The sequence below is a fragment of the Prionailurus viverrinus genome, chromosome B1 (assembly GCF_022837055.1).
Source record: "Prionailurus viverrinus isolate Anna chromosome B1, UM_Priviv_1.0, whole genome shotgun sequence".
NCBI classification, from domain to species: domain Eukaryota; kingdom Metazoa; phylum Chordata; class Mammalia; order Carnivora; family Felidae; genus Prionailurus; species Prionailurus viverrinus.
In genome coordinates, this window is record NC_062564.1 from 66757782 (window position 1) to 66771008 (window position 13227).

The 13227-nt window shown below is 33.0% G+C and overlaps 1 protein-coding gene across 6 annotated transcripts in view; it reads left to right on the forward strand.

Annotated features, from left to right (window-relative positions):
• The window catches only part of FSTL5 (follistatin like 5), a 1137298-nt gene that overhangs the window by 978308 nt on the left and 145763 nt on the right, over positions 1-13227 (forward strand). For all 6 annotated transcript variants that reach the window (XM_047857444.1, XM_047857446.1, XM_047857448.1 and 3 more), the window contains exon 10: positions 10127-10288. In XM_047857444.1, coding sequence (XP_047713400.1) covers positions 10127-10288 — 162 coding nt within the window. The remainder of the gene's footprint in view (positions 1-10126; positions 10289-13227) is intronic.

The following is a 13227-nucleotide window of genomic DNA, read 5'->3' on the forward strand; positions in this document are numbered from 1 at the left end:
TCAAATGAACTATCTGTACGCTTTTGGTAAATTAATATTATGGCTTAGTATTACATGACTATCTCTAATTACAGGTAGATTGCATTTATGATTCATATCAAAAAGCTCATTTTGAAATTAGGAAATTATATTTATAATCCTCAGTGTGTTAGCATGCATAAAATTGCTCTAGGTGAATTAGGTAGTTTCTTAAGAAATTACTTCACATTGCTAAATCTGGAGATCAATCCGTAATAAAAAGTATATATCTCTGACGTGGAATTGTGGACTAGCTAAATTGGCATAACTATAGATGAATTTAACCCCGTAAACCTAAAGATTTTTTTTCTTTTTTGTTTTTTACATTGAGTAGTTTGCAATAAGAAAATCTCTGAACAAAATTATTTTATATTTGCAATTTTCATCATCTTCTCTATTGAAGATTTCCACCAACATTTGAATCAACAATATTAACCATAAATGTATTCCTCTCCATTTGCAAAGCATTTTGTATTTTAAAGAGCCACCACATTGTTTCATCATCATTTTTTTTTTTCGAGTGAAGAAACACACACTGGAAGATTTAGAGTAAGTTTTCCAAAATGATTTAATTCCAGGGTGTGATCTAAGATCTGTAAATTGAGTGATCCTGTCTGATACAAAGTGTTTCATATTTTATGGTCTCACATATATTTAAAGTTCTTACAATTCCTTATACAAATGGTGGAAGATAGGTCTAGGTAGAATGATAGCTTTAAGGAAAGTTGTCTCTTTGACCACACATTTTAATATTATATTGAATAACATATATTTTCTATATCTTTTTGAGCTCTAATTAATACAATTGTTTTTCTTACTTCTTAGTCACAAGCACAGTCTTTTTACAGAGTAAGCATACGCTTACTTGTTATGTGACCAATAGGATACAAATGTGATTGAGGAAGAGCTTAGAAGATTCACTTGACCTGTTTAGAACAGCTACAGACAGCTTTGAATATATCTCATTACATATTGTATTGAGATAGGGTTTATATCTAATGTTGTATATTGAAATTAAACAAATTTGCAAAATGTGTCTGGGCTTCCATTTCCCTTTCTCCAGTCTTGGCAGATTTTGCTGATCAATTATAGCTTTTATATTGTATTGAACCCATACATAAGTTTTGGCCACTTCCAATTTAGGTCTTCAAAATGTCCATTTCTACTAATCAATTGATATTGACTAGTAAAATTATGTGCATTTGTCATTTCTCCTATTAAGTCTCAGTCATTCTGCAAGTAATGGCAAAAATATGATTTCTGGAAAGTAAAGTGTGTGAGTTAAGACACCTAATATTTCAACTTGTCATACTTGGTTTCTTTTCATCAATTTCATCCTAGGAAGGGTTTCACACTCTACAAGTGGAGAAACTGAGACTTAGAGAAATTGGATATTTTATTCCTTAGAGCATAGAATAAGTGTTAGAGATACATTCAAATTTTCAGGTGTGCATGTGGAGTGGTTACTATAATGTTTTATGATGCACACTCCCTGCTTCAAATAATTAATTTGAGATCTCCCCAATTTTTTAAAACTAAATATATATTAAATGAAAGTAAATACAGTCTAAAGAAAAAAAAAACAGTATACATCATGTACCAGACATAACATTAATTTTTTCATTAGTACTTTTTTCATAGATTTAGAAAAGTAACACTTTATATTATTGCCTTGAATACTTTTGTTATGCTTTCTTTTGTTTCAGAGAGCATTTCTGTAAATGACGGCTTTTGAGATTTTTCAAAATTGGGCCTTAAAAGGGCCACTAACTTTAAAGATAGCTATTAATGGATCTAAGTTTGTTAAAGTAGGATAGACCTCTGCTCCTTTCAAAATAGCTTAAAAAGTTGTGATTTGTTATAATACTGTAGGATAAATAGGAAGACCCAATAAAAAATTGCAAAAGTTTATGACCATAAGTATGTTGCTGTTATTTATATTTTGCCTCCAACATTTGTTGTATCCTCTACATTTTTATGAAGGCTGCAATAATGTGATCAGAGAGTTTTGTAATATTGACAAGAGGCAGTGTGAAAGTCATGAATATAAAAAGACTGCTTTGGGACAAAGTTAAAGAGAAATTGATGGCTTTAATAATGTCAGAGACAAAAGGCATTGGACAAGCTCAGTAGCATTTAAAATATTTATTAAACTCTGTCTGTAATTTTTCATAAGAAAGTTGCTTTAATGACAAAGGAAGTCATAATACAAACAGAACAATCCAGATGCCGCTGTGAGTCAGCACTACTTCAGAGACATTTATATTCTTACCCTCAAGCTTTCTTAGAACCTTTTGTAACAGTCGCAGCTGTGTGAATAATTTGTGGAAGAGTAGTGATAGAATCCTTCAAAAGAGTGCAAGATAATGGCATCAAGAAAAAGAAAAAAATATCTAATGTTTAGTTGTTTACATACCAGTGACCTGACAATTCACCTTAAATTCATTTCTGTTTTCAGTTAGATTGCAGTCATCGTATTGGGTCAGTGACCTCTGCTTCCTGACTCCAAAATCAGGCTTCCAAAGTACCCAGGTTATGCTTTTTTATATTTTCTGGTAATGGTGCAGCAGTTTCTAAAGAAAGATCACAGAATGAAAGCTAAAGGGGCAAAAAATCAGGTTTTAGTATTATAGAGATCTATTTTTTTTCAATAGATCTTTTCTAATACTAGATGAGGAAGATTATTAGATTCTATTAGACACTCCTAATATTGAGAATAGCACTGATATATTTTAATACAATGAAGTTATTATAGATCTTTAAGAAATATATACATCAACCTTTACTAAGCTTTATACCTATTATTATTCAATACTTTATGGTTTTGAGCTGATAAATCTTCACAAATGATTCCATTAGGACCCCAAAGTTTCCAGGAAGAAAGATCTAACAAATATAATTGTACTAATTATGCAATATTTTCTTTAGCTTAGCTACTTTTTTGATTCAAAATTTAATATTTAGTATCAGAACCTCATTTCCATTTTATTTTCTATAATCAGTTAAAAAAGTATTAGCCTTAACTACCTATTCTTAGTCCTCCATATACAGTATCTAATTACTTTTACTTTATGCTGTAAGAACCATCAGGTAAATTAAATACAGTTTTATTATATTAGTTCAATATAGTCAAATGATATTTATTTTAACTGTCTTATAGAAAGAAGAGTTGGGTTTCCATAAGTTATGTCCATTTAAGGTGAATCATTAATCCCTCTTCAAATTACTATAAATGAACTGACATTTATTTGACCTTGACATTTAAAATACTATTTTTCAAGGACCCCAAATATACCTTATATATAACTGCTAAACACCGAATTCAGACTTTATATTTAGATTCCAAGTAGTTAAATCCAGTAGATATGCTTATTTTATAATCAGTACCAGATAAGACAGTTTAGGCCAAGAATGCATTTTTTCCAGTGTTCACTTGGCTAATTTCAAAACCTGAATTCAACATTCACTCAATATGTTAATGCATAAAACAGAGTATGTGGGAGATGGAGAGAGAACATCATCTAGCTCAATTTGCTACACTCAGAAGTTGCTCACTAATTATCTGTAAATTATGATCTCAAAACTCCTATTTTATGTTTTTTAAGTTTTATTAATGAAAGAATTCATATATTTGCATCCTCTTAGATCTCTTCCATTTTAAGGCACAGAAGTTTATTTCGTTATATTTTATAGAATGAATTTGAACAATATGTAAACTCAACTACTTAAATGTTTAGTACATATAAGCGCATAATATTATACTATTTAATATACATATTATTTGACTTTATTAGACAATGTTATGCCAAATAAATTCAACCAGTTTAAAGTGCTTCCTGAGTTGTTTTAGTGCTACACTGAATATCATTAGAAAATGTTCAGTGTATAGACACTAACCTTTACATATTACATTTTGCTTAAAATACTGGGAACCTGTAATTTAAAGTTTTTCATGATAGGGGCGCTGGAGTTGCTCAGTCAGTTAAGCCTCTGACTTCAGCTCAGGTGATGAGCTCCTGTTCATGAGTTTTAGCCCCGCACCAGGCTCTCTGCTGACAGCTCAGAGCCGGAAGCCTTCTTTAGATTCTGTGTCTCCCTCTCTCTCTCTGCCCCTCCTCTACTGACACTTTGTCTCTCTCTCACTCTCTCAAAAATAAATAAACATTAAAAAAATTAAAGATTTTCATGATAACACACACAAATAATATTCTAAATCCAATGTGAAAACCCTTTGGTGGTCTTCCTCAGTTTCTTTATTTATGCAATACCAGTAGAAAGGAAAGATAAGTTCATAGAGTGAACTTCTTAACTAAAAATGACGGTAACAAATGACTTGAAATGCTCTCTGGAGGGTTATTGACTTTTTAATTCAGGCTGCCATCAATCGTCATTTATATTTCATAATATGTATCCCGGGAAAAATAACCTACTTTTAAATGTGTAGCTTGTCACCGAGGTTAAGTAGTTGTTATGCCGATCACTTATCCTTCAATTTGGTGTCTAAGTTAAGAGATAGCTTTCAGACAATCACTTGGTATCCATATAGTAAAGAAGAAGCATACAATATGAGTATTATGATTTTTTCAAAATGTAATATTTTATATTTGGGTATAAAAGTTCAATATGACAAAAATTATTATTATTTTCCTTTCAGTTCGTGTGCAAATGTATCAATAAGGTAGAAACAACTAGGCATGCAGGGGGAAATTGAACATCTTATTTGAAAAGCTGTTCTTTGGGGAGTATCAGTGACAGTGTAGGTGACCCATATAATATATACAATTTTTAATAGAAAAGATGTACAATTTATTGTTTTTGTTGTTTTGTTTTGTTTGAGAAAGAGAGAGAGTGTGAGTTGGAAAGGGGCAAAGAGAGAAGGGGACAGAGGATGTGAAGTGGGCTCTATGCTGACAGGCTGACAGAAGCAAGCCCTGTATGGGACTCAAACTATGAACCATGAGATCAAGACCTGAGATGAAGTCAGACACTCAACCAACTGAGCCACCCAGGAGCCCCTAGAATCTATTGTTATCACTGAGTTGATTGATGTACTTCTTTTCAGACTAATTGTCAATGTATGTAGGTTGTCTCAATTTTTTGCTATTCCAAATAATATTTCAAGAAGCCTTGGTCCTTACTTTGGCTATGAGTTTTGTGGCAAGATACACTTTCTTTTATTAAATGTTTACTGAAAGAGTAGATTTCCATTTTGGCACTCTATGAAAGTCTTTTTAAAAAGCTCATCTTCTAACTCACTTTCGAGTTGTCAAGAGATTAAAGATTGGGTCTGAGTATATGAAAGAAGTCTCTTTACTCCAGATCTTATGGTAATGTGGTTTTGCTGGAAGTATATTACTGTATCTCTTTAAAAAGTTATTTACTTGAAACTCCAATGTAATAAAATGGTATAGAAATTACCCTGGGCTTTTAGATATGTACCCAATGCCAAAATATGTGCATTAGGTCACCAGAAAGCATGTACAGAAATTTATGAAGACTATTTTTGAAAATATATTTGATATTTCAAAATAAACCATTTAAATAGTCATTGAGGTTAACAAAAAATCAGAGCTTGGTTTACTCCCATCGCTGTTGCAGATGTGTGTATTGCATTTCTTTGGAATTATATTTAGGATAGGGGGAAAGGATGTAGCAAAAATCTGGTGTTCAGAATTTTGGAAGTTTAATCTTTTTCTGCTCCTGAAACTATTAAAGGCAATTCACAAAGTAAAGAAGCAGCTGCAAATTCAAAGGATTACTGAGGACCCCTTCCTTCTCTTTGTCTCCATATCAGAGCTGATTTGAGTCTAGTTTAAGAGCTCTCTCGTACACAGCCAAAAAGAAGGGGACAGTAGGATGATAAACATATCTATAGTCCTGATTGTGGCTTCAACTAGTCTCTTGGTTTGAATTGCTTTTATATCTTCAGTAAATCTAGAAGGCTGACATTTATTCATTAGTCAATCTAATTTGTATATACAATGGCTCCTCCAGTCACTAGAAAGAACAGTGGTGAAATTAACTTAGGTCTAAAGTTGAGATCCTAAAGAGAGTCTCCCAGTTTAGTTATCCACATTGCATCTTTGGCATTCCATTGGGTGAAAATAAAAGATATCAAGTAGTTCAAAGTATATTAGTTAACCAAAGAGCAAAATGGCCCAGGTGAGCATATCTGTCCATTGTCTTCTGCTAAGATAGCTCCTGCAGAAAATTTTTTCACTGAAAACCATAGTGTTTTTCTTTATTTACCAAGTCATATTATTACTAAGGCAAATGCAGGGTGCATATGCTTTCATGGTCATTCTAAATAACAAATGCTAAAGGCACCTGGGTGGCTCAGTTGGTTAAGTGTCCGGCTTTTCATTTTGGCTCAGGTCATGATCTCACAGTTCGTGGGTTTGAGCCCCATGTTGGGCTCAGTGCAGATAATACATAGAGAGAGAGAGAGAGAGAGAGAGATTAGTTAACAATAAATTATCCTCAAACTTAGTGATTTAAAATAACTTTTGTTTTCATATGAGATAACAGGAAAATAGAGATATAGAGTTATGAGATTATAAGCAGAGAAATGAGACAACTAAAGAATTTGAGAACGGCTTAAGCAGATGGTCTGGTATTAGGTCTTTTCTGAGGTTGCAGTCAACATAATTTTCTTACTGTTGTTGGTTTTATTGCTGTTTGTTGTTGTTTTTAAGTTTTACATATAAGTCATCCATACAGTGTCTTTTTTTCTCTGTCTGGTTTATTTCACTTACAATATGCCTTCTGTGTTCTTACAAATGACAGAATGTCCTTTCTAAGGCTGAATAATATTTCGTCATATATATACCATATTTTCTTTATCACTCAGCCATTGATGGGCACTTAAGTTTGTTTCCTTACCTTGGCTATTGCGAATAATGCTGCTATGAACATAAGACTACAGTTATCTCTCTAAAGATAGTGATTTTGTTTCCTTTGGGTATATACCCAGTAGTGGGACTGCTGGATTGTAAGGTAATTTTTATGATTGACTGACTGATTGATTGATTGCCATAGGAATTACTGATCAGTCAAATTTGGAACATGTTTTTACTACCCTTCAGATTTTTGTGTATTTTTTTTTCCTATTGGCTAAATTCAGTGGCTATTAGAGACCAAGATCAGCCAGGTTGATTAGGGGCAGCATGAAAAGCAAAGAACATTGGCTGAGGAATCACGGCCTCCTGGAGTTTCATCTCAACTCTGGACTCTAACAAGCTCTGTGTCCTGGGGAAGGCTTCAAACTTCTATGTGACTCATCTTTAAAGCAACATGACTATAAGAATTACAACACAAATATTCTATGGCATCTATGAACATATTATTTTTACTCTTAAAGTATTATTGCTGATGGTATTATTTTCTATCAGCAGAAGAACTGACACAAGGTAAAAGAAGATACACAAATCCAATCTTATTTTTCCTGGGAGAATATTGAGGATAAAGTTCAGAAGGAATCTATGTCAGTTAAAGCTTACTTGAGCAGAAAGTTAGAATTTACTGACTTGGAAGTAGTTCTATTTTTAATTTTTGTAGGAGCCCCCATACTATTTTCCATAGTGGTTGTACCAATTTACATGTCCACCAGCAGTGTACAAGGGCTCTGTTTTCTCCATATCCTTACCAATGGTTGTTATCTCTTGCCTTTTAAAATAGACATCCTAGGGGCGCCTGGGTGGCGCAGTCGGTTAAGCGTCCGACTTCAGCCAGGTCACGATCTCGCGGTCCGTGAGTTCGAGCCCCGCGTCGGGCTCTGGGCTGATGGCTCAGAGCCTGGAGCCTGTTTCTGATTCTGTGTCTCCCTCTCTCTCTGCCCCTCCCCCGTTCATGCTCTGTCTCTGTCCCAAAAATAAAAATAAATAAACGTTGAAAAAAAAATAGACATCCTAACAAATATGAAGTGGTTTTGGTTTGCATTTACCTGATAAGCAGTAATGTTGAGTAATGTTGAGTACCTTGTCATTAACCTGTTGGTCATTGTATGTCTTCATTAAAAAATGTCTGTTTAGGTACTTTGCCCATTTTTACTTGCTTTTTTTCTGTTAAATTATATGAGTTCATTGTATATTTATATATTAATGGCTTATCAGATATCTGGCTTACAAACAGTTTCTCCCATTCTATAGGTTTCCTTTTCATTTTGCTGACAATTTCCTTTGCTGTGTGGAAGGGGATGTTAGTCTTTTGTTGCTAGGTTATAACAGCTCATTATATATACTAGATACTAGTATGTTATCAGATATAATTTGCAAATATGTTTTTACTCTGTGAGTTGTGTTTATACTTTCTTGATAGTGTCCTTTGAGCACCCCAAATTTTAATTTTAATGAGTTCAGTTTATTAATTTTTCTTTTGTTGCTTGTATTTTGGGGTCATATCTAGGAAACCATGGTAAAATATAGAGTCAGGATAATTTATCCTTATGTTTTCTTCTAAGTGTTGTATTATTTCAGTTCCTACATTTAAGTCTGATTAATTTTGAGTTATTTTTTATATATGTTGTGAGGTAGGGGTTCAAGTTCATTCTTTTTCATATGGATATCCAGTTGTTTCAGAATCAATTCTTGAAAAGACTCTTTTCTGGAATCCTTGTTGAAAATCTATTAACCATAGATTAATAGGTTTATTTTGGCATCCCAAGTCTATATCCATAGATTTGATTTTTCTCTTTATGCCAGTTATCACATTGTTTTGATTACTATACTATATGTGTGTGTGTTGTCTACATATATATACATTTGAAAATTGGGAGATATGAGACCTCCAGTTTTGTCTTCTTTTTCAAGATTGTTTTGGCTATTTGGGGTCCCTTGTAGTTCCATATAAAGCTGAAGATTAGCTCTTCCATTTCTGCAAAAAAAATGCAGTTGGAATTTTGATTGGGATTACACTGTATCTATAGATCGATTTTTTTGGAGTCTTGTCATCTCACAGACAATTCTTACCAATTCTTACTGTCCTACTAATTAATTATTTCAATTAATAAACACATGACTTTTCACTTATGTGTTTTTCTTTAAATTCTTTCAACTCATTTTGCAGTGTTCAGTGTAAAAATCTTACACCTCCTTGGTCAATTTCATTTCTAAATATTCTAAATATTTCTAAATATTTTATTTTTTGGATGCTTCTATAAATATAATTGTTACTCTGATCTTTTAAACATGCTATGGTAAGGAAAATATTTTTGTTCTTTCTTATTTATATATTCATTATTTGTTTATATAACTGAATTCTTTTTTTTAATTTTTTATGTTTTATTTATTTTTGAGAGAGAGAGAGAGAGAGAGAGAGAGAGAGAGAGACAGAGCATGAGTGGGGGAGGGGTAGAGAGAGAAGGAGACACAGAATCTGAAGTAGGCTCCAGGCTCTGAGCTGTCAGCACGGAGCCTGATGTGGGGCTCAAACTCATGAACTGCTAGATCATGACCTGAGCAGAAGTTGGATGCTTAACCGACTGAGCCACCCAGGGGACCCTATAACTGAATTCTTAAAGTCTTATTTTGTTCCTTATAGTTCTTTAGAGTTGTTAATTATTTTAATGCCAAAATTTTCATATATCTGGCAAATACGAGCCCCTTTAAGCTGGCTTTTGTATTTTGTCTTTAAGATTTTTTTGTTTATAATGTGTTTATTTTTGAGAGAGACAGAGAGTGAGCAAGGGAGGAGCAGAGAGAGAGGGAGACACAGAGTCCGAAGTAGGTTCCAGTCTCTGAGCTGTCAGCATGGAGCCTAATGTGGGGCTCAAACTCATGAACAGTGAGCTGATGAATTGAGCTGAACTCAGATGCCACCCAGGCACCCTTGGACCTCTATTTTATTGTTGTTTCTATCATCCTTTGAAAACCTCCTTTATTACCAAAACAGGATATTCCAGGCTCAGCTTGTATTTTTCCTGACACAGTCTCATAATAACCTTGATGCAAGGAATAGTGGCAAATTTTTGGAGATATTGACATTTGGAAACTAAGATCTATGGAATTACATATCATTAGAATATATAATTAGCAATTTTATCATATTGCAATTTTTGGAAAATCACAGAATATGGCTTAGTAACTCACTTTTTTCCCATTTCTTCTTGTAGTCCCTCCAGTGATCCGGGTGTATCCAGAGAGTCAGGCTCGAGAACCTGGGGTAACTGCAAGTCTCAGGTGCCACGCAGAGGGCATACCAAACCCTCAGCTTGGCTGGCTGAAGAATGGAATCGATATTACACCAAAGCTGTCCAAACAACTCACACTTCAAGGTGCTTTTCAGTTTCATTTTCTCCTCTCAAATGACCATGTAGAAATTTTATATTAAAATTTATAACACAGTTTACATGACTTAAAAAAAAAAGGAGATGACAACAAAATGTCATGAATATGAAAAGAATATAGCTGTTTCTAACACATTATATCTGAAATAGAGCCCTTTAGTATTTTTAGTGTTTTCAATAATAATCTTGTCATAATAATTATGTCATTATTTTAACAATAAATAAAATATTATATTATGTATATTTTAAATACTTGTCTTATGGATTATAGCAGACATGCTGAACAGAATAGGTGGATGTATTCAGAGAATACCTTTCTGCAGGGGCCAATTAAATGTTTAAATCATACTTTTAAAATACATTATAGGAAGTATAAATAATATGGAAATTCCTTAGTGGATGTTTTGTAGTATACTTTGCAAATGAAGACAGAGGAAAATAAAAACATTACCAAATTGTTTTAAGGTTATGAATATTATTATTGAATTCTAATTTATAAAATATCCTAAATTTTAATAATCTAATGTGTAACTATAATTAATCAATTATTACACATATAATAATCATTAATATGTGGTAAGTAGAAAACAAAAAATATCTTTGTGCAAAAGCAGTTGCATATACGTTGATTATACCAGTAGGTTGAAAAATGTATATCTTATTTCCACCATCAAGAGTAGAACATGACAGGTCATTTTACTGGAGTATCTGTTGCATGACATGATATTCTTTATTGCTTGCTTTAAATTCCTGCAATTCATACTGCTAGAAATGAATGTATTTTCATTTTGGCATTATTTCTATAAGCACAGACATCAATTCTTATTCCACTTTGACAAAGAATGTTTCAATATATTTTTTTAAATACTTTTTTTGAAATATCTACTATTTTTTTTTCAAAAATGACATGGGAAAGCAATTTTGACCTTTAAAACCTGAATGTTACAAATCTCCATATTAATATAAGTAAACCAACATGTTTACATCTGCTGATATCTTTAGTGTCTATAATCTTAGAAGAGAAGAACATTGATCTGATTAACACAAATTAAAGTGAAGAAAGTTCTAATTAGTTTCTGATTTTGTCATCTCTTGCCCATTTAATACTAGTAAGCCATATTAGATGGGCAAGTTATATCTTTGCCTCTAGGAATATACAGGGAGGTAAATTCAGGGGTTTGGTTACACTCTAGATTCAATATTGAAAGAGTGTGGCCCTTGTAGGATAGCTATTATCATTTTTAAAAACGAGAGAAAATAGCTAAAGTTTTGAGAGAACGTGACAAATGAAAGGTGAGTAGGGAACACAACCTACGAGATAACTCTGAGTGTATTGGAGTGTTGAATTTCATAGGACTTTCTATATGATTACATATTACCAAATACTATAGTTATTCAATTATCCATTTATTCCACAAATGCTTAGTTGGCATTTATATGTGAGGTCCAAGTCTAGGCACAGACTCCATAACTATGTCCATGGATGGGATGATATGTTAATGAGAGGAGGTAAAATCCTAGAAAAGCAGAAATGTTCAATTGGAAGGCAAATCAAGATAAATAACACAAGGAGACTGAAAATCAACAAGGAAGCATGAAATTAAGGTGATTCTACAGAAGAAAATAAAGCTAAGTATGGGAAAGTGTTCAACAATGTCAAATGCATAGAAAGGTTAAGGAAAGTCACTGAAATGTATTTGTGAGTTAGGTGATTAGGTTTGGCCTTTTGACATTTAAAAAAGCAGTAATAGTAGCAATTAGTCTTCAGTGGGTTTGGAAATGAAAAGGAAGTAGGAAGTATAAAAATCTCTCCAGTTTTGAAAGGAAGAAAAAAGAAAAGTTAGCTGCCACTGAGGGTAAGAATTAGGGCAAATAAAGATATTTTTTCTTAAACAGTGCATCAATTTGAAGGAATATTAGTAAGGAAAAAGATGTGGAGATGATGGAGGTGAGGAAGGATGACCAAATAATCATAGAAATCAGAAAGAAAAGAGAGGAGATTTCCCTTGCAAAGAAACAGGAGAGAGTTTCCTTTGAAATGTAAATAAATGTAAAAATGTAGATGGAAATAGGAAATTGGCCTAACTCGTTTTCCCAGCTTTTACTGAAATATAATTGACATAACATTGTGTTAGTTTAAGGTAATAAAATGTGATGATTTAATAACCATGTATACTGCAAAATGATTTGAGTTTACTTTCTAATTACATGTATGTATTTCATTATTTAAAAGCAAGGTCACTTGCGTAGATTAAGAAGTTAGTATTAAGATGGGAAACATCAAACATAGTAAAGATTTGAAATAAAAATGGAGCAGGAAATGAAAGGCATGTAACCATAAAGGTCAGGTGAAATAAATAGCAAGTAGCATTGAACATCTTGCAAACTGAAAACTGTGAATTTCAAAATCTGTAAATTTGCCTATGCAGTAGTCTCTTAATGTACTAAAAAAAAAACTAGATTCAGAGACACCAAGTGTGGAGATATGTCAGCTTGTTGCAGTTTGGGCAGTTAGTAAGGCCTGTGTGTCAGAATGATAAATGGACGAGGGAATTGCTCATTCTGGCAATAGAGTAGAAAATATTTAGAAATGGTGGATTATGTAGAGAAGGAGGAAGACAGTGAGGCATGTAGGTTAGGAGAACATATAAGAATATTGAGAAGAGAAAGTTTAAGGAAGGAATAAATTGACGATATTTCAAAACAAATCTAGAGAACTGAAGTTGTGAAGTTGTGGGTCTTAAGAAAAAGTATGTTCTTTGGAGAGAGCCATATTTCATGTAAAACAAGAAGCTGATGCAGGCTTAAATGCATGTTCACTCCTTATTTTTCAGAGCAGGGGTCTGCCAACTAAGGTCCACAAGCCAGATCTGGGAAAATACCTGTTTTGTGAATAAAGTCAATTGGGGGGGGGGGCGCTTTGTTTT